At 37.8% G+C, this 20,820-nt stretch overlaps 1 protein-coding gene across 1 annotated transcript in view; it reads right to left on the bottom strand.

Moving 5' to 3' along the window:
• Positions 1 to 20,820, bottom strand: part of pigk (phosphatidylinositol glycan anchor biosynthesis, class K) — a 51,315-nt gene that overhangs the window by 23,504 nt on the left and 6,991 nt on the right. Inside the window, exons 7-9 of the mRNA XM_084119692.1 lie at positions 18,148 to 18,265; positions 16,518 to 16,628; positions 13,372 to 13,544 (exon numbers count right to left, since the gene is read on the bottom strand). Coding sequence (XP_083975818.1) covers positions 13,372 to 13,544; positions 16,518 to 16,628; positions 18,148 to 18,265 — 402 coding nt within the window. The remainder of the gene's footprint in view (positions 1 to 13,371; positions 13,545 to 16,517; positions 16,629 to 18,147; positions 18,266 to 20,820) is intronic.

Genomic DNA, 20,820 nt, shown 5'->3' with positions numbered 1-20,820 from the left:
ACTTCAAAATGTAATGTGCCCATTTCAGATATTACTGACTTTCTTGACACAATAGACACTCCAAAGCTTAGTGAGGATGCCAAAAGGGATCTAGACAAAAAGTTCACATTAGAGGAAATTTTGAAGGCTATTAAGTCCTTTCCGAATGGTAAGGCTTCAGGGCCCGATGGGTTCTGTATTGAACTCTATAAGGCTCATTCAGATATCATTGCTCCGCTATTGCTGAGAATGATAAATCATTCTTTCGAAAATAAACAACTTCCTCGTACTCTCTATGAAGCAAACATTTGCTTGTTATTAAAAAAAGATAGGGACGACACTGATCCTTCTAGTTATAGACCATTAAGCTTGCTTAATTGTGACCAGAAGATTGTTGCAAAAGTGTTGGCCTTTCGTTTGAGTAAACACTTGGCTTCATTAATTCACCATGATCAGACGGGTTTTATTTCAGGAAGATTTTCTTTTTCAAATGTTCGTCGCTTGTTAAATGTTATGTATAATGTAGATTCTCATTGGACTAAGGCAGCTATTATTTCTTTAGATGCCGAGAAGGCCTTCGATCAGATCGAGTGGCAATATCTATATTCAGTGTTAGATAAGTTTGGGTTTGGTAAAAATTTTCGTACATACATTGAGATGCTTTACGCAAACCCAAAATCTGCGGTAGTCACTAATTTAGACAAATCTGACTATGTTCCACTTTACCGTGGGACTAGGCAGGGATGTTGCCTTAGTCCTTTACTGTTTAATTTGGCTTTGGAGCCTTTGGCTATAAGTATTCGGCACCATTCTTCTATTAGTGGCATTAAAATTGAGCCAGTAGAGACTAGGCTCTCTCTATATGCAGACGATTTACTCATATTTTTAAAAGATGCTGTTGACTCTTTACCTCCAATAATGGATTTAATAAAACATTTTGGTTCTTTTTCCGGGTATTCTATCAACTGGAATAAAAGTATATTTGTTCCCCTTGGAAATAATTTTTCAACAAATTTTTTTGAGTCCCTCCCTTTTAAAATTGTTCGTGATCATTTCACTTATTTAGGATTGGTTATTCCCCTAGATCCCAAAGATATATTTAAACTTAATTTTATCGCTGCAATAAAGAGCCTTAAATCCAACATTGAAAAATGGAGGCTTTTGCCTTTATCATTAATAGGTCGTGTTAACGCTATAAAGATGATGGTCCTTCCAAGGTTTCTATATTTGTTTCAGAATCTACCCATTTATAACTAAATCGTTTTTTAAAAATCTAGACTCTATTATTTTCCCTTTCATTTGGTGTTTTAAGACTCATCGTATTTCAAAGGCACACTTGGAAAAATCTAAAGAGATGGGGGGACTGGCAATGCCAGTCTTTCAACATTATTATTGGGCAGCAAATGTAAGAGCCTTGATGTATTGGAGTAAAGATTCGAAATGTCATATTGAGACTGATGATTTTCCTACCTGGATTCATACGGAATCTCATTCTGTAATCAAGAGCTCTCTTCCTGCTTTATTACTTTCCAATTTAAATACTCCTTTAAAGAGCATTACTAACAATTTTGTAGTACATAGCTCTTTAAGAATATTACAACAAATTAAGAAATGTCTTGGTATCACACAGCCTTCCGTTCATTCTTCTATTTGTAAGAATCATAATTTTACACCCGGTCTGAGCGATAGAATCTTTCAGTTGTGGAATAACAAGGGTCTCTCTACATTTAATGATCTATACACAGATGGTCGCTTTGCCTCTTTTGAACACCTACTTGGTAAATATAGTCTTTCTCACTCTCATTTCTATCGATACTTGCAGATTCGGCATTATGCTCAGCAAGCATTTTGTGATTATAGGATTCAGCAGGAAGAACACCGCTTCTTTAACCTAGTGCGACAAGCACCTGATTCTAGGCATATGGTTTCACAATTTGTTTCTCTCTTTTCTTCACAATTAAACATTTCTTCTGATTATCTCAAGGTAGCTTGGGAAAAGGATGCTGGAATCAACATATCTGACAACCTCTGGTCTGAAATCCTACAGAGAATACACAGCTGTTCTATTAATGCAAGACTTCAGTTAATTCAGTTCAAAATTGTACATAGACTGCATTATTCTAAAGTTAAACTCCACAAGATCTACCCAGAAGTGTCTCCAGTTTTTGATCGATGTCAGGGCGCAGAGGGAACTTTATCTCATTCTTTTTGGTTCTGCCCAAAACTCCATATTGGCAGGATATATTTTCTTGGTACTCTGCGGCATATAACCTGGCTGTTTTGCCTGAAGTAGAATTGGCCATCTTTAGCTACTCTGGCATCCACCCAAATGGAGCGGCATTTACCACACAGAGCTGAGCCATAACGCATTAATTATCGCGGACGCATCGCCTGCGATAATTAATGCGATATGGCTCAGCTTGTCAGTGAACTACGGCTCTGTGTAGTAAATGCCGCTCCATTTGAGAGCAGGTGATGGCGATTTACTACTAATCAAGGAACCAACTTGATTTACTGACGAGATGTGCATAACAATGTCATGCGATATATCGCCCAGCCCTACTATATAGTAGGGAAGTATGCGATTTCGGATACAGCCTTACTATTAGCCCTCTTGATTTGTTTTGCTTGCTTTTCGCCACTTCCTTCTGTTTTTGAATGATCTTACCCACCAACAGGCTACCCCACCAATTAAACACATTCAATCGAATGAAAAAAACAACGACATGATTCTGGCTAGTGCTCAACGATTGTTGGATTGGTATGTCATGGCCTTAAAGTCTTCTTGAAATCAAAACTGACATGATTTTACTTAGCGCAGATTAGTAGTCTTGTAGTGAATAAATAATCTGTGCAAATGAAACCACAAAAAAAACTTTTTTGTTTTCAAAATTTCAAGTCAAAATCAGAAAGTGTGTTGCTCCTCTGGAATTGTGTTCCTAATTTGATGACATCAGTTTGATGGTTTGGAAATCAAGCCCTTCCATCTATTATTTATAATATATTGAATATTGAATTGAATATTCTGTTTCACTTAAAGGTCCCATATTGTACACCTTTCTGAAGTTTTATTTTAGGTTTTGATGTCCTTAAGAATATATATTTGCAGTATAAGTACCAAAAACCATCTCAATATCTTTTTACAGCTCCTTTCTCAGGAGCTCTGCCAAGAACAGCTCGTTTTTGGCCTGTCTAATTAATATTCATGAGCCTCTCTTCTGATTGGCCAGTTGTTTTCTGAGTGACGCACGGCCAGGCCAACCACAAGTGACTAGGGTCATGTATGCTGTAGCCTGCTGTGGCTTGGTGATGCTCACAAGTAAGGTAAATAAAACACCTGTAATGATGGAGATAAATTATTTGTTATTAAAGCATAAACATTCACAAACCACTGTTAATTTAACATAAAAGCAAGCATAGGCTACTGCGTGCATGGTTTGGTATGATAGAAATAGTGCAAAGTGCGCTCCCTTAATAATTCCTAAAAAGCTGACATCTCAGTTCATCGCGATCTCACAAAGCTCCGTTATTATCAATGAAGCTGACTGCACATAAAATCTTTCATAATGTCAACACTTCGTTTGTTCTAATCAGAGGATTTGCCAGAACAAAAACTCAGTTTTGAGCGGTGAGTGGATTCTATCTTAAATGCATCTCATTGGCCATTGTGTTCAAGAAATCAACACATATTTACATTCACATTTATGCATTTGGCAGATGCTTTTATCCAAAGTGACTTCAGTGCATTTCAAGGTACACATTTACATTCTTATCAGCTCTTGCTTTCCCTGGGAATCGAACCCATGACCTTGCATTTGTCTGTGGATTGACTGTTTTGAAACTTATATGGTAGTTACATAGCCCCTAGACCTCAGTTATCATGAAAAAAGCCAGGAAATTTCATTTTTGACAATAAGGGACCTTTAAAAATATGTCACAATACTGAAGTTGGTCACAACTTTTGGTTCATGCAGACTTTAAAGTCCTTGCTCATGCGCGCCGGAAATCGCCAAATCTCACTGAAATTGAATGACCTCCTGTGGATTTGCAACTGTAAATTGATGTTAGTTTGAATGCACCTACAGATTTTTGTTGAAAACCCTAAGCAGTGATGCTTTCCTCGGAAATATGAGGCTAATCTGTCACAGCAATTTTGCAACTATTTTCACGATGACCTTTCAATTGAAAGAGTTTTGGTCAATGCATATGAAAAACCATCAGAAGGTGTCTAGAGAGGGGGCGAGTGTGTACGGAGAGCACACTTTCATTTCTTTTATGCCCACGCCGCACCTCCTGATTTATTTTTCATTCCGTAACATCACCTGACATTTAATTACTTTGAGACTTGAGACCTGCGCTAGGCAGTCAACATCATCACCCTGGGCAAACCTGAATTACAATACAATCTCGTAAAGAGTGGGCACGTATCATAAAGACGAGTGGGGAGTCTATTAAACCAGCCTCCTCTGTAAAACTTAATTTACCTAATGGAAGCCCTCTGATACAGCAGCAAAGACTGCGGAGGAAAGGAGGCGGAAAACAGGATGGCTACAGAATGATTTAGCGTCGTCACGCATCTAATGTCACACTACAGAGAGAAAATCAGAGTTGTGTAGCTTTTAAACACGGGGGAACATGATGTTCTACTACGTATGCTAAAAAGGGTTAGTTCACCCAAAAAGGAACACTCTGTCATCATTTACTCACCCTCATGCCTTTCCAAATCTGCGTGACTTTTTCTGTGGTTTTTTTGAAGACCATCTTTGCTACATTTGAAATATAATTTGATGCTGGGGTTGACACTATTGTCTATGAAGGCAAAATGATGCGCACCAGCTTGAAATTTAGTATGAACACATGGGAGTCTAGCCTAATGGTACACAGCTTATGAAGGACCATGTTTTAATTCAGTTTTTCATATATATATACAGTGAGGAAAATAAGTATTTGAACACCCTGCTATTTTGCAAGTTCTCCCACTTGGAAATCATGGAGGGGTCTGAAATTGTCATCGTAGGTGCATGTCCACTGTGAGAGACATAATCTAAAACAAAAAATCCAGAAATCACAATATATGATTTTTTAACTATTTATTTGTATGATACAGCTGCAAATAAGTATTTGAACACCTGTCTATCAGCTAGAATTTTGACCCTCAAAGACCTGTTAGTCTGCCTTTAAAATGTCCACCTCCACCTCCTGTTTGAGGTCGTTAGCTGCATAAAGACACCTGTCCACCCCATACAATCAGTAAGAATCCAACTACTAACATGGCCAAGACCAAAGAGCTGTCCAAAGACACTAGAGACAAAATTGTACACCTTCAATCAAATAAATGCAGCCTTGGTGAGCATAAGAGACTTCTTTTAAAAACATGAAAAATCGTACCGATCCCAAACTTTTCAACGGCAGTGTATGTGTGCGTTAAAAGTACCATTTCGGCAGTGAGAACAATGCTGAACCAAATAAAGATAAATGTCTCGGTGGTATAGAACCAATCAGATTTGCTACAAAGAAAAGGTGGACCTGCCTTCCTCCTCACGTTTGCAAAACTCAATGAGTGAGAGAATCGTGTCAAAACTGTAAGCGGAGCTAAAAGAGAGACAGAACAGTACTGTACATATCGGGTTATTTTAGGAACTTTTTGCTCTACGTTTACAAGAAAAAATGTGCCAAAAGTGTAAGCCCAGAAAAATGGAAGTCAGAATAATATAGATCATGCGATTCTTAATGCATCATAAAGCGTTGCTCTACTGGTCAAATGGAATTTGTTACATAATTGAAGAATTTTGTAACCTTAAAACTGTTATTTTCCTGTTTATTACTATAAAGCTGCTTTGAAGCAATCTGTATTGTATAAAGTGCCATATCAAAAATGGCCTGGGGCTGTCAAATTACAAAAAAAATAAAAAGATTTTGGTTCTCAAAACTGGAATGAATGATCTGTTCTAAATGATCTGGTTCGTCAAATAATGCGGTCATGTGCTATATGTATAAATACCTAATAAAGTATCCAGTTAATTTATATACATATTTCATGACCCATATATGATACTGTCAAGGCATTATTCTCTTTTGAAACTTGACTTGAAAGTTCCCCCTTTGTGTCCCACAGAATAAAGAAAGTCAAAGGTGGTACTCAGTATATTTGATACTTTAAAGAAGGTTAAGTGAAAGTTGTCCACCCCTGACGTCCCGCAAGCGCGCCGCTGCCACATGACAGACATGCATTTCTCCAGATGTGACACAACTAGTCCATACGGTCACAGGCCCGGATAGAGTGAGCAAGGTGACCAGGCATTAAAGAGTGGACTGATGTCCTTGTCAAGGCAGCCTGATGGTAGAGGAGAGCGGGAGACGCCAACCATGCATGACAGCTGTAAGACAGCAAAGAGACACGGGACAGAGACCTTCCCTCAGGTGCATATGCTGCCGTTTCACCCACAGACGTGCCAGTATAAGAGTCGTGACAGGCCGTGGCAGTGGGACAAAAGAGAATACTCCCCTTTCCCAAAGAAACAGACAGAGCTGGTTGACAGCTGGTTCAGTGGATATGCTGACGAACCGGTGACCTAACCTTTTTTTGCCATGCGAGAAATATCACTTATTAAGAACAAAATGAAAATTCACCATTATTAGTATTATTTTTTAACTGTCATGCCTTTCGCAACACATACATTTGCGATGCAGGCAAGTAGACATCTAATCTTTTCTTCTATATTGAGACATACTGAGTCAAATGGATTAGCGGAACAGAAAAAAATGACTTGGTTCATCAGATGTTGATTGGATGGCAGCAGATCTGAATGAGGAGTTGCATTCGATTGTAAGAAAAGAGGCGGGGTTTAAGGCCCCGTCCACACTACTGCGTTTTAGTTTAGAAACGGAGAATTAAAACGAATACGATCTCCGTCCACACCAGCGTTTTAGCTGCGTATTAGAATTGATCTCCGTCCACATTAAAACGACTGAAAACTCGGATCACGTGACCATTCACCAACACTGGGCATGCGCGTGCCGGTGCACAACTTCATTGATAAAATTATCCCACCATGCGCTGGTTCTTCCCGGGTTAACCCAAAACTGACGCTCCATGTACGGTCGGTAACATGTACGGACACACGGGAATTGTCACAGATCGCTCGAATAATAGCTTGCCTCCGGCGCATGTAGGCAGTTATAGCATTGTAAAATGCAGAATTTACTTGCACAACAGTGATAACAAAGATATACGCCCTGACTGATGACACCCAATCATAGAGCCGAGCGTGAGCCTCTACTATGTCATCGTTTCTAAAGTCCTCCGTTTTGACCCGTCCAGACTAAAAGGCCCTCTAGAGATTCAAAACGAAAAACGGGTCAGCAGCGTTTCTAAACTTCTCCGTTTTGGGTCTCCATTTTTGCCGTTTTAGTGTGGACGGGAGGTGCAAACGTAGCAAAAGGTCTCTGTTTTTAAACGAAAACGCAGTAGTGTGGACGGGGCCTAAGTGGACTAAATGGTTGAAGTCCTGCATGTGTCACCAGAGAGAAGTTGTTTCACCAGAAAATCGAGTGATGTTTTAATTATTAATTAAATGGTCAAAAAAGAAAACATGCATGGATGAACCATTCACATTTAAACATTTAGAAAATGTTTACGAACAGATGCTACACAACCTATCACAAGTAGACTGCATCTGCTATGTCAAGCATCTGCTATGTCTGCTTTCTTTTGATTGACAGGTCATTTTAGTCATGTGACTTTAACAGGATACAGTCTAATGCAACTGGTTTAGCATGAGGAGAAATAAATCCTGTTTCCATAGTTTATGAATGAAGAGTAATTTCCACTAGATTGGGGTATTTTTTGAAAGAAAAAGCCTTTAAAAAAAAAAAAAAAAAAAAAAAGTATTTTTTTCTCCTGCTAACCAATATAAAAAAAGACGCTTAAAGAAGACTCCAGTGGATCCAAGCAATTCAGCTTGTGTCACGCCGATAGAATAACTTATCAAGTGTAAGCCTGCAGCAGATTTTAATTTTGTTTATTTTACAACAAGTAAATAAATAAGCAAAATAATTCAGTTTGATGGGACTAATCCCCCCCCCCCCGCCCCCGCCCCCGCAGTAAAACAAGGCATGCATATAGATAGATAGATAGATAGATAGATAGATAGATAGATAGATAGATAGATAGATAGATAGATAGATAGATAGATAGATTTCACGTTTAGAAACGCTCTAGTAACCACCCAGAACACCGTAGCAACTGCCTAGCAACGCCCTAGCAAACTCTAGTAAGACTCTATGTAATACAGTTATCAATGTTGAATGTAAAACACCAGAGGAAGGACAATTCACACGATACCTGGTGAAAATCATCAGTGTTCTGCTACATTTCAGTGGAACAAGGTGATTGATCTCATTTTTTATTAACTTATTATTCATCAATTATTTATTTATTCATCATATGATAATGTCATTCATTGAATTCTCAGTTTCTGTTTACTCTAGTCATAGTCATTTCACTCATAGGTCAGTCCAACCCGAGTTTCAAACAGTAATAATGTTGTTTTTACAGTAACCAAAAATAATAATAGAGACATGGAAGACCTGAACGATTTAGCTTAATTAGCTTTTATACACTAATTAGATATAAATTATCTTTGAAGATTAGAAAGAAATGTGTAATTATGTTTACATAATCTGTTTGTGACCTGATATAATGAATAATGAAATAATTATGCAAACAGGCTTTCTGGTCAAAAGCACAACAATGTGCTGTATATTCAGATTTAGGTCAAAATGCAAAGTGATTTTAATCATACATGCTGCTGCTAGTCCAATAGAGCTACAGATAAAGTTAACTCACTTTACTATGATGCTGTGGAATCTAATATATGTATATCTAATCTCATCCACACACAGTGCAGTCTGCATTACAGATTAGTTTGACAGCAGAGAAAAAATCTGATCTTTTTTCTTTTTTCTTTTTAAATTAGTAAACCAAGAAATACTACTGCCATCTTGTGGCCAACATGTTTCACAACACAATGCCTGCAAATGCTATTAACATGCACGTTTATTCTACTGCTCAAACACTTTTCCTGAAACTATAACAAAATTATACACTATTTAAAATATATTTTCCTCAATTTAATTCAGACTTTTTAGGTATATTTATAAACATGTCAAGTCAAGTCAAATTAAGTCAAATTAAATCATTTCTGAAAAGTTTTATGAGCTATTATTTAAAGTTTTTGTGCTATTATTAGTATTATTATTATTGTCATAAGTATTATGTTTGTGCTTTTGGGGGGGAAAAAGGGGCATAATAAAAAATAAAAAACTTCAGTACTAGAAAGGACTATAGGTTTGGACATGAATGAAAACACATAATTAAAAAAATAATAATATATATATATAAAGTCCTAAAAGTACTGCATGTTACATGAAAACTACAAAAAATAAATAAAAATCGCCAAATATTCAACCAACACCAGAGAAATATCTTTTGTAAGACGAATGTAAAAAAAAAAAAAACACATTTATTCTGATTCAGCAATTTAGATGCTCGTACAATTTTCCTGCACATATTCATATTTTATATTCCTTCCAGCTCGCCTCGGAAAAGGTCAACTGCAGCAGCGCAGATCTCTTCTAAGACTGATGTCCTCAGTGGCCTCCATCCTCTTGTACATTTCCTCTCATTCCAGCACTTTGTTTGGACCCATTTGTGGCAACTTTATTCACAGTGAGGTTCTGAATGCCGTCTGAATGATTATGCTCAGGTTTAGGCTGAGAGGACATGACGGCAGAACCTGATTTCACCAAGTACTACATGTTCCTGGACCAACATTCCAATCAACCAATCAGATTTAAGGGACAAGTTTACAGTTTATGTCAAGTTTAGACTTACAATCAAGGTTATAGGTGCTTCTACATAGGTGCTGTTATCCACCTATCATTTCCCTCTGATGTTATGCAAAATAAGTTGACCCAGGAACGCGTCTAACTCAGCAAAATCAGGACGTGCGACATGATAATAGTGATTATTTTTGAATGCTATGCTTTCTAAACGAGCACATGCAAAACATGACGTAAAATGCTGAAATTGAGTTTAGAGTTTTAAAAATGTTTAACAGATTTGAAACGTGTGTGAAATGCAAGCACAGTGTTTATAGTTTGAGTAACGGCTCTTTCTATAAGAATATTACTATATTTAGAATTTTTGGCTGATAAAATGGACTTTAATGTTCAAACAACTGAGAAAAAATGACAATTATTTATAAGCATTGTTCAAATCGTATATTAAACTACTACTGAAGTCTTGTTGTTATTGGAAGTAAATAGTATTTTAAAAACCACAGTACAGTCATATTTATCATACTGGAAACCTGTGTGACCTGATTTGGCAGATTTCACAGTAACCATGGTGACCGCAGTATGCAAATTCATTATTGGGTCATTAGAAGAATCAATATCACTAACAAAGTTGTTAACAGCCACAATGTATCTAATGTTTCATTAAATGAGACAGTTTGCTCTGGAACATTCAAAATGGCTTAATTAGTACTGCCGCTCGAACCACTAAAAACTCATTTAAAACACTTTAATTATGCCGAACTGAAGAAAATAAATAAATATCAAAGCTAAAGTGTGTAAAACATTTTTTATTTTAAATATATCCTACAGTAGCTTAATATGCTGAGACAGCTATAAGTAAAACACTCACAGATTAATTTTCCTATTAATTTTCCAATTTTTACAAGCAAGTGTAAATGATCTAAACTCTTAGTACTAATCTCACAACGGATCATCAAAATTGCACTTTTTTCAAGCATTTCAGCAATGTTAGTAGAAAACACAGTATCAAAAGTATTCACAAAAATAAGTGTTTCATCTCTATAAATGTTTTACTCACAATAATTGCCTTTAATTATGCTGTTACTATCAACATTTTTATTTCCATCTCTTCTCATTTATTTCAAATCATTTGTCTATCAGTAAATCTAACTGATAATAATATTTAATCAATAAATAATTTGGAATACAGATTTCTATATGTATCTCTCATCTCTCACTCATCTCACTAACGCGCCAGTGGGCACGGCCAAAGATGTGATGTCATAAAAGTGGGCGTTGATCTGATTCTGCAGGGGCGGTCTTTCGTCGCACTATTACATCATAATGTGAAAAAATCCGAAACGAGTCATTTTCGGAGCTTGGTTTCAACAAAAGTCTTTGGACTAACAAGGAAGTTTTGAGTTACAGGATGTTTTTATAGAACAATGACCTTTTACATATCAAAAGATTAAGGAAAATTAGATTTTCTCAAATCATGAACCCTTTAACCCTTGAACAATATGTGCATATATTAATAAAACTCATTTTAACAGTTAGCCTAGACGTATTATACAACATAAAAACTAGGCTTGGGCGATATGCTCCATTTTCATATCGTCTTATCGTCAGCCTGTGAGATCGGCGATACACGATATTATCGTGAGGGGGGCGGGTCTTACTTATTTGATTATTAACTTGCTTATTTACTCATCAATTTGCTTGTTTTATTACTTCGTTTTAAATATGAGATTTCTTTTTCTATTTTGCTAGCAAAGGTGGAGTGTTTAGGCTAAATCAGGTTATTTCCCGGTATAGTGAGGTAAAAAAAGATCCTAATCATTCTTGTATCTGACTGTAGGCTACTTCTGCACGAGATGAGAACACGTTTTAATTTCTTGGGTCTGTTGGAGTCTGCGATATATGTCCTCCTACCAGTGCTCTCTCTGTCTGGATGCACTTCACTTATGCGCACCGCACTTCAATAAGCCCAAATAACGCGGGTTTTAAATGCCGGGAGAAATCAGAGGCAAAAATCTAAAAGTCGATCGGTTATACTTAAACCTATGACTTGACTCTGATAAAGGAAAACGGGTTAATGCGTTTACATGACCACACACATTGTCTGTTTATTCAGCATAATCGAGTTAATAACGTGCATGTAAACGCGCTCATTCCCTGAAAATGAAAGCAGAAACGGACTGAGCTTTCACTGCATTAACGGCGCGTTCTCTCAGAGACGACGGTGGATATAACGGTACAGCAACTATCAATTTACTGGCTTAATATTTCTCTTGTGGACTTACATTATTGACAGTGAAAACATTTGAAGAATATTTCTTGTTAAACAAGTTTGAAGTTGCTTGTGATTTTCACAGATGGCAGAGTTTCACAGATAGGCCTATGCTTCGTGAACTAAAGACTTTTATTAGGCCTAGGCGGCCTGTTTAATTTTATTGATATTATTAGGCTATAATTAATATTTTGTAATTGTATTGTTTTTAGTGTTATTAGTGTCATTAAATATTTTGTTAATGTGCTATGGAAACAAAATACTGACGAACAACGATGCCGCGTCTTCATCTTGGCTCTGTATAAGAATGTGCGTCTGTTAAAACAAGCACTCTTGACAATTTGTGAATGGATCACCTTGCAATTAAATTTCGTTGTGGGATGTAGTTTTTTTAGTCTGTTTTAAAAACATTTTCTTTGAGGAGTCCTCATACGCGCGCGTCGGTGATGTCGCAAGTGTGGTTATGTGGTGATGTCGCAAGTGTGGTTATGTGGTGATGTCGCAAGTGTGGTTATGTGTTGATGTCGCAAGTGTGGTTATGTGGTGATGTCGTTTTGAATTTAGGCAAGGCAAATATAATTGTAGTTCCTAATTAATTTAATAACTATACTAGCTTCATAATAATAATGATAATAATAATAATAATGATTTAATACATTAATGGGAAAACGAGCCAATTATCGTATTGATATCGTCAAAGGCATCTGCCATCGGCGATATCTCTGTCTATCGTCGATACACGATACTATCGTCTATCGGCACAACACTAATAAAAACAATAACAGATCTGTGCTTAGATCTTCACTCAACCAGTTTAAAATAGTTTATAATAGAATAAGACTAAATCCATGTACTCTATTCACTGTTACTAGCTTTCGCGACCAATTGTAAAGACCTTTCAGCACGCCCATTACTCCGACCTGCAGATACCCTCACATTACCACCCAAAAACAAGCGCGTCAACATGTGAAGTTATGGTAACTGCGCACTTGAACACTCAATGGCTTCCGACAGCGTCGACTAGTCTATGCAAGTCCAAGTCTGTCACTTAAATGCACAGACATGATCCTCATGGCCACACACATTATACCACAAATTGGCTTTCAATGACTATAAAGTCAGTTTAAGCCAACTGCATTATATAAGCGTACATTGTGTCCCAAAAAAGCCAACACTGAATGGGCTAATTTACTCAATTTACTACAGTAGATGCACTGCATTTTTCCAGGAAACAGTTATCCTCAAGATAATTTAGAGACTAACGACTGGGTTACACTTACCTCTGCACTGGGGTTTCTAAAGGGGACGTCAGATCGATAGTGTCCTTGGTGATCTCCACTTTACGAACACTTCCGAAAAAGTCAGTGATGAGGACACTCCCCGGATCTCTCTGGAACAGGTCAGTACGATGGCCTGGAGTGGACACACACTGACTCTGCGGGCACACCTTAAACTGAAACAAACACAACACTATCAGTCAAACGAGACTGAGAAACGCGAACAAAGAGATTAATTACGGGTTGCCAAGTTCTAAGAGAGCATTCATTCCCAAATGATTTTTGCAGTTTATTAGAAGCTGTCAGAAATTAATACAAAGGAAAAGAACAAAAATTACCATTTAAATAAAATCTGTTCCCGCACATCCAGCAATGGGGTGCAGGAAAGTGTCATTAATATGTGATCTTGTGAATTCTAATTTAAAAAAGACGTAAAATGTGTAATAACGTGCTTGTAGATGAAACACGGCCATGAAAATTTAACCAGTAAGGGGCCGTTCACACAGAACACATTTTTCCATTCCACTGCGCTGCTTTTCCATTGTTTTTCAATGTAAACACGCGCTAGACAGACGTCTTTAATCGTTGTGCTTTGGTCTCGCGGCTTTTGCGGTGTCTCGTGCACGACAGTGTTTAAAAAAACGCGGCGCTCAAGTTAAAAGAAGCTCAACTCTTAAAAACGTGTCTCTAGACCTTGCGCATTTTTTCGCTCCATTGAACAGCGTCTCACGATTTTAACAGCAAAAACGCGTTTTGTGTGAACCGGCCCTAACAGTTGTTAAAACTGGGCTGATCATTAATGGAGGTTATTTTCATGTAAAAAAAAAATTTTTTTACCCTGTATAGATTCCATCCCAAATGATGAAGCCATTATCTAAACATTTAATACATCGCAATTTGGGACTTTTACTCTTAATCCACTATAAACTCTAAATCATCCTTTTTAGTGTGACCTCAGGATTAAATAATTTAATCCTGTCGAGCTGGAATGAGGTGTGTGTGTGTGCGCGTGTGTGTGTGTGTGTGTGTGTGTGAGGACAAAGAGAGTAAAGTGAGGACATTTTGGCCAGTCCTCACTTTCTGAGACCCCTTTAAAAGGCCTGTTTGAGGGTCAAGACTTGGTTTTAGGGATAAGGTTATAATTAGGTTAAGGGTAGGTTTAGGGTAAGGGTTGGGGTTAGGCACTTAGTTGTGATGGGTAAGGTTAGGGTAAGCAGCTAGAGACTGCATTGTGTCAATGAATGTCCTCATAAAGATAGATGTACATGAAAGTGTGTGTGCGCGCGTGTGTGTTGGGGGAGGGGGGGGACTCGCATTTCAAGTAGACATTAAATTGCATTCACAATACATTTTGTTTCCACAATGTGAAACTGAATATTCAATGAGATTCAATAATGTCTGACTTTCCGAATCAGAATGGAGCCAGACCCTGAATGCGGGTTTGCAGTTGATTGTAGAGAGGATGGAAATTTTGACCTGCTGGGAATCGAGTTTCTGACTGGGAAATGGAGACATTTTTTTCTGCACATATGCACATATGAATAATGCACAATAAGACCAGTGATGTGGACTAAGTTGTTTTATAAGAATACGTGCAGCTACCCATAGCGACTGCATCACTGTAAACTGCTTTAACATGATTCAGGCCTACCTAATCAGAGTCATTTAATTCAGTTTACCAAACACAACAAGAATGAAGTCCTTTAAAAATGTTTGATAAATTAACTAATTAAGTAATTAATACAATAAATAAGCTTGTGAAATTCATAAGCAGCAGCGCTTAGGCTAATCAACAAAAAGGCCAACAATAGTTTTGTCAATTGAAAGAAAGTGCAGCTATAAATTAAAACATTGGCGTTCAGACAGAAATTGTGATAATTCATGTAGGGCTGTGAAACGATTAATCATGATTAGTCGCATCCAAAATAAAAGTTTATTTACACACAATATATGTGTGTACGTACTGTGTATAATTATTTTATAAATACACACACATGCAACCCATGTGGACCCATACTTGGAATTTGTCCTCAGCATTTAACCCATCCAAATTAGTGCACACACATTAGGAGCAGTGAGTAGTGAACACACACACACACACACACACACACACACACACCCGGAGCAGTGAGCAGCCATTTGCTGCGCCGCCTGGAGAGCGATTGCACTTCCTGCCGGACCCGCAACCTTCGGGTGACCAGTCTGACTCTCTAACCATTAGGCCACGACTGCCCCGAAAAAAGCTAAGCATGAATAAATCAAATAAATCAAACTTGACATGACTCTTAATGATTCCAAAATGTAATTTCTCTGAACATCCAGTTCAGAAACAAGTTTCAAGTGCATACTTGAATTAAGCCAAATTAATCTGATTTAAACGAACTGCATTATTTTCTATCACAACTCGCAGTGCACAGTGACAGCCAGATAGACATTCTGCAATCTTTCTGATGATGAGAGTGAAAGAGATCATTCATGTGAAAGATCATTCATGAAAGATCAAGTGGCCCTTTTCTATCAACATTAAAACCTGTCTCTTTCTCCCACGGGAAATCAATAATATCACTGCTAATGCAGTAGAATGGGGAGAGAGAGAGAGAGAGTCAGAAGAGCACAGGGAACAAAAAAGCAACCAGAAAAGAGGCTGTTGTTGGACCTGTTTGATCTGGGAAGCACTGTGCCAAGCAGAGCGGATGTGGAGGGCAGGAGAGATTAAAATGGATTGTGGGAGTTGGTGGGACTCCAACCACTCAGATGAAGGGGAGAGAAACTAAAGCTCACCCAGGCCTTCAGAGAAAAGGTCTCCCTCCTGACTATTTCAAAGCTGTTTGACCTACGCCTGTGTTAGTCGCTCTTTTTAAAGTGGTGCGTTACGAGACTTGTGGTCCCCAAGGCTGTTCTTTTCATCTGAGGTGACAGGGCGTCTTTGTGACCGCCGCTTTTTAAGTTCAATTTGTACCAGCATTGTGGATATGGGAAATGCTCCTGTAAGATTTTACAACAAGTTTCCAACTATGAGGTCAGAAAAAATGGAAAAAAAAGAGAAAAAAAACTGAGAAAACTTGACAAAGCATCTGCATTCTCCATATTATTTGGCTGGAATTATAAACAGGCACCAACACAAAACACACATGCACACAGACACTTACCAGATCATTCATGTTGGCTTGGCTGGCAGGGTGGACTTCCTCCAGGAACTCCAGTAAGTAGAAGGTGTACTTGTCCATCAAGTGGACCCCTATTGCCAAATCTGGCTGATGCTGTAAGGACATAACAATACAGGTGAACCAATCCCAATCTTTTATACTTCTTTAATAATTTAAAACTTATTTTAATTATTCATGTTCAGGGATTTTTAGAGAGTCATGTTGTACAGATGTAGAATCTAGTCTAGTGTGTTTTGCAGTCTGTTCACACACAAGTCCAATGTGACTAGATAAAACAAAAGTGTTAAAAGTTTGCAATCAATTTCCTCAATATTTTGTCATGTTATTCAATACATTCAGTCAGATAATGTAAAAATGGTTGCACTTTATTTTACAGCGCGTGTACTTAAGGTGACCTTAACCTAAGAAAATACTGGGTAATATAAGGTACCTATAGTTTGTTCACCCAAAAATTCAAACTATCCCATAATTTACTCACCCTCAAGCCATACTAGGTGTATATGACTTTCTTCTTTCAGCCAAATGCAATCTTATATTAAAAATATCCTGGCTCTTCCCAGCTTTATAATGGGAGTGAATAGAGCTCTAAAAAGTGAATCCATCCATCATAAAAGTAATCCATACGGCTCCAGGGAGTTAATACATATAGAAAAGAATCCATATTTAAAACTTTATAAACTATAATCACTGGCTTCCGGTATGTATAAACGGCCGTACGCGAGTCTAGTTCCCGCGGAAGAGTGGCCTCTGACCCGAGTCACCTGACCCTTTAAGGTTAGGTTTAGGAGTAGGCTCAAGGTTAGTACCCAGTTAGTGTAATACACCGCATGTACATGGGGAGCATGTAAAATAAAGTGCTATAGAAGACAAAGCAATCATTTTTCATCAATAATTTCTTTAAAAAGATTAACATTGCTCAAGTAGTTGTTCTGGGGCAAATTTTCAGACAATTTTCACTACCGTTCGAAAGTTTGGAGTCAGTAAGATTTGTTTTATGTCTCTGAAAAAAAGTATCTTATTCTCACCAAGTATATATTTATTTGTTCAAAAATACAGTAAATACAGTCTTTTTTTATTATTGCCATTTAAAATAACTGTTTTCTATTTATTATATTTGAATATGTAATTTAAAAACTTTATTAATTTTGATGGCAAAGCTAAATAGAATTTTTCAGGATTCTTTAATGAATACAAAGTTCAAAAGAACAGCATTTATTTGAAGTAGAAATTCTGTTACATCATACATGTCTTTACTGTCATTTTTGATTAATTTAATGCATCCTTGCAGTATTGAATAGAATTAATTTTGTAAAAAAAAAAAAAAACTTTTTGTCTGACCCCAAACTTTTGAACTGACCCCAAACTTTTGAACTGTATTCGAACAAATTAAATCAATCCAAAATGTGATCTAGCAGTTAGCACACGTTATAGGGACACAACAAACCTTGGTGCTTGTTTAAGAGGTGTATGTTTGATCCCAAACCTCATCACATCCCGAATCCATTTAATCCCCAAAACCCTTTCTGTCTATAATTTTCATGTAAATGTTTTTTAAAGGTTATTCCACAGCTATAACACAGCTAATTTCAGGTGTTCCTCAGGTTTGACTCACTGAGAGCGAGTCCTCTCCCACTTGACTGCTGGCCAGAGCCATGAGGTTCGGCGAGTAAAACCTCTCATACATGGAGGCTCCCTGGCACGTGTCTATGATGAACAACAACTCGTTGTACCTGCAAAGAAAGAAGTCCATTTTAGAGCCAGGCGATTCTTAGTTGTCAGCTTTAAACCACTTTCCATGCTGCGGTCTAATATCATTTGTAATTAAAGCTGGTTGTGAAGTAATAAGAGACAGATCTGACCTGCAGCACTGGGCTCAAATCTGTACAACCAGCACAGCACTCTCTACAAGCCGTCGCCACGGTAACCAAGAACCCAGCACCCATTACTGCTCCATTCACAAATAAATATATATATAATAAAAATTAGAACCCACTTCAGGCCATCTCAGATGAGCGAAACGCGAGATAATGAGACGGCTTGGAATGGCATGAACCTGAGATGTAATGGGGGAGCAATGAAGCACAAAAGGGGGCTTCACTAATTTATTGGATCAAGCCTGCAATTACTACACTGACAGGCACAAAACATCCTGTGCTCTACGGGAAGAGAGGAAGCTCTCATTGCACCTCACACCAGCCTACAATATTTACACAGCGCTGGAACCTAAACAGCCTATTAGAGCATTTATAACACACAATTAATGTTAGGCAGCTGCAGCGCTTCAGCCATGTACATCAATACTGTGTGTATGAGCTGCACAATGAAGACTAGAATGCATGTTTCGTGTTGCGCTTTGATGGCACTTTGGATTTGTTTTGGTCAATTACTGTAATTTGCTCTCAAATGCAGCATTTACACAATGATAAAGCTGAACAAGTATTTGATGAGATGACTGGAAGTGTGCTTTTATACAACGGTTTAATACGCACTCAATGAACGTTTGTATTGAGTAACTTGCATTCCTCAACCAGCAAAAATAGTTCCAAATAAAACCAAAGCAGAATCAAACATTTAGTGTCGTTACTGAATAAATCAGTGGTTATGAATGAATCAGTTGTGTGAATGCTTCAACGGACTTAATCATAAAGATAGTAAGTGGTTTTATTCCTGAATTAATCAGGAATGCAAACTAACTTGGGTGTAAAAGGTGTTAAATATATGTGATTTTTAGCATGAGGATGGGGGGGGGGCTAGATGCTAAATATTTATTTTTAAACAAAGTAAAAAAAAATATTCAATGACTTGCTCATGAAGAATTATAAAGTCATTGCTGTCATAACAATGTAACCTGCAAAGATCCACTGAATGATAACCATCACTAATGCAGACAGACATCACGTCAGGAACGCACATGCGTAGACAAGCTGTGGTAGAAACAGAGAAGTCTCAGTGCTGTTGGACTGTTACATCAGCACTCCTCGAATGCCGCTCGTATGGTGTACATTCTAGGACATCCTCAGACCTCAGTCATATGACGAAAAGGCATCATGCCTCAGACTGAAAGGCTTCAGATCTCAGGAAAAACAACGTCGGGAGTCAAGTCTCGTACAATTAGGCATCGCACGAAATGGCCTCAGACAAAAAGGCATCGGGCGAAATGTACTCAAGGCCCCGATATATTCACTGCAAAGTTCATTTTTGTTCTTCGCTTAGGGGTAAAACAATGTTGGAAATACCTTTGCAGCCACACTGCTGAGAACCACAAGCATGTGACGTCACATTGAGGCGGGGCAATTCAAAACTTTCACACTTGCTTCCACCTGAGTCCGTTTTAACAGATGCCTTTACGTCTGATGCCTTTTTGTCTAAGTCCGTTTAGTCCGATCCATTTTGTCTGAGCCCGTTTTGCCCGATGCCATTTTGTCTGAGTGTTACGGCTTAAGCCTTATGAGTGTTGTATTTATATTTAATACACTCATACCTTATGAGTGTGCATATCTATCTACTATTTATTTATTGTTAGGAGGATAACCCCTTGAGATGAAGCATCTTGTTTTCGAGGGGGTCCTTGAGACAAAGATAATACAGCACATATACATTTACACTCACTAAAGCTCTCCCTCATCCCGCATCGCCTGCCCCACCCGGCCCACCGACTCCTTATTGAAAACAAATCCATGTATAAAACATACTGCAGTATTAAGAGGCATGACAACATTTAGTCCTTACATACACATATGTATATACATACATATATACACACATAGGCTAGTATACATACGCACACCTACACCCATACAAAAAGTATCCTGCATATTTAGGTATATAAAACAAAAGTCCAGTCACACATGAGGAAAACATTAACAGCAAGAATTTGCTTCCAAGTAAGTAAAGAGCGATATTTTGAAGGAACACAAGGAAGTGACAGATCTTAGAGACCCAGGCAGGCTATTCCAGTCTGAAGGGGCTTTAAATTTAAAGGCACGTCTACCACTCTCTTTGAAGATGTTTGACACAGTGAAGGAGGGATATTCAGTGTGTCTCAATCTATTGCTGGGTCTATATGGAATTCAATATTCCTTCAGGTAAGGAGGATAATCATAATACACACATTTATCTGTTTCTGTGCTCTGATTAGTTTCTTTCTCTTCTGAGTGTTAGTCTTCGCCCCTGTGCCCCGTTGCTCTAATGGCTCCTGCTGAGCAGCTTATATAAGAGGAGTGTGAAACAGAATGAGGCACGCAGCGGTGAAGACAAGTTGTGTTCTAATTGATGTTTTGTTGAT

This window comes from Abramis brama, assembly GCF_963993115.1.
Source record: "Abramis brama genome assembly, chromosome: 7".
Classification (NCBI taxonomy): domain Eukaryota; kingdom Metazoa; phylum Chordata; class Actinopteri; order Cypriniformes; family Leuciscidae; genus Abramis; species Abramis brama.
Note: the sequence above shows the minus strand (reverse complement) of the source record. Positions and strands in the feature narration are given on the sequence as shown.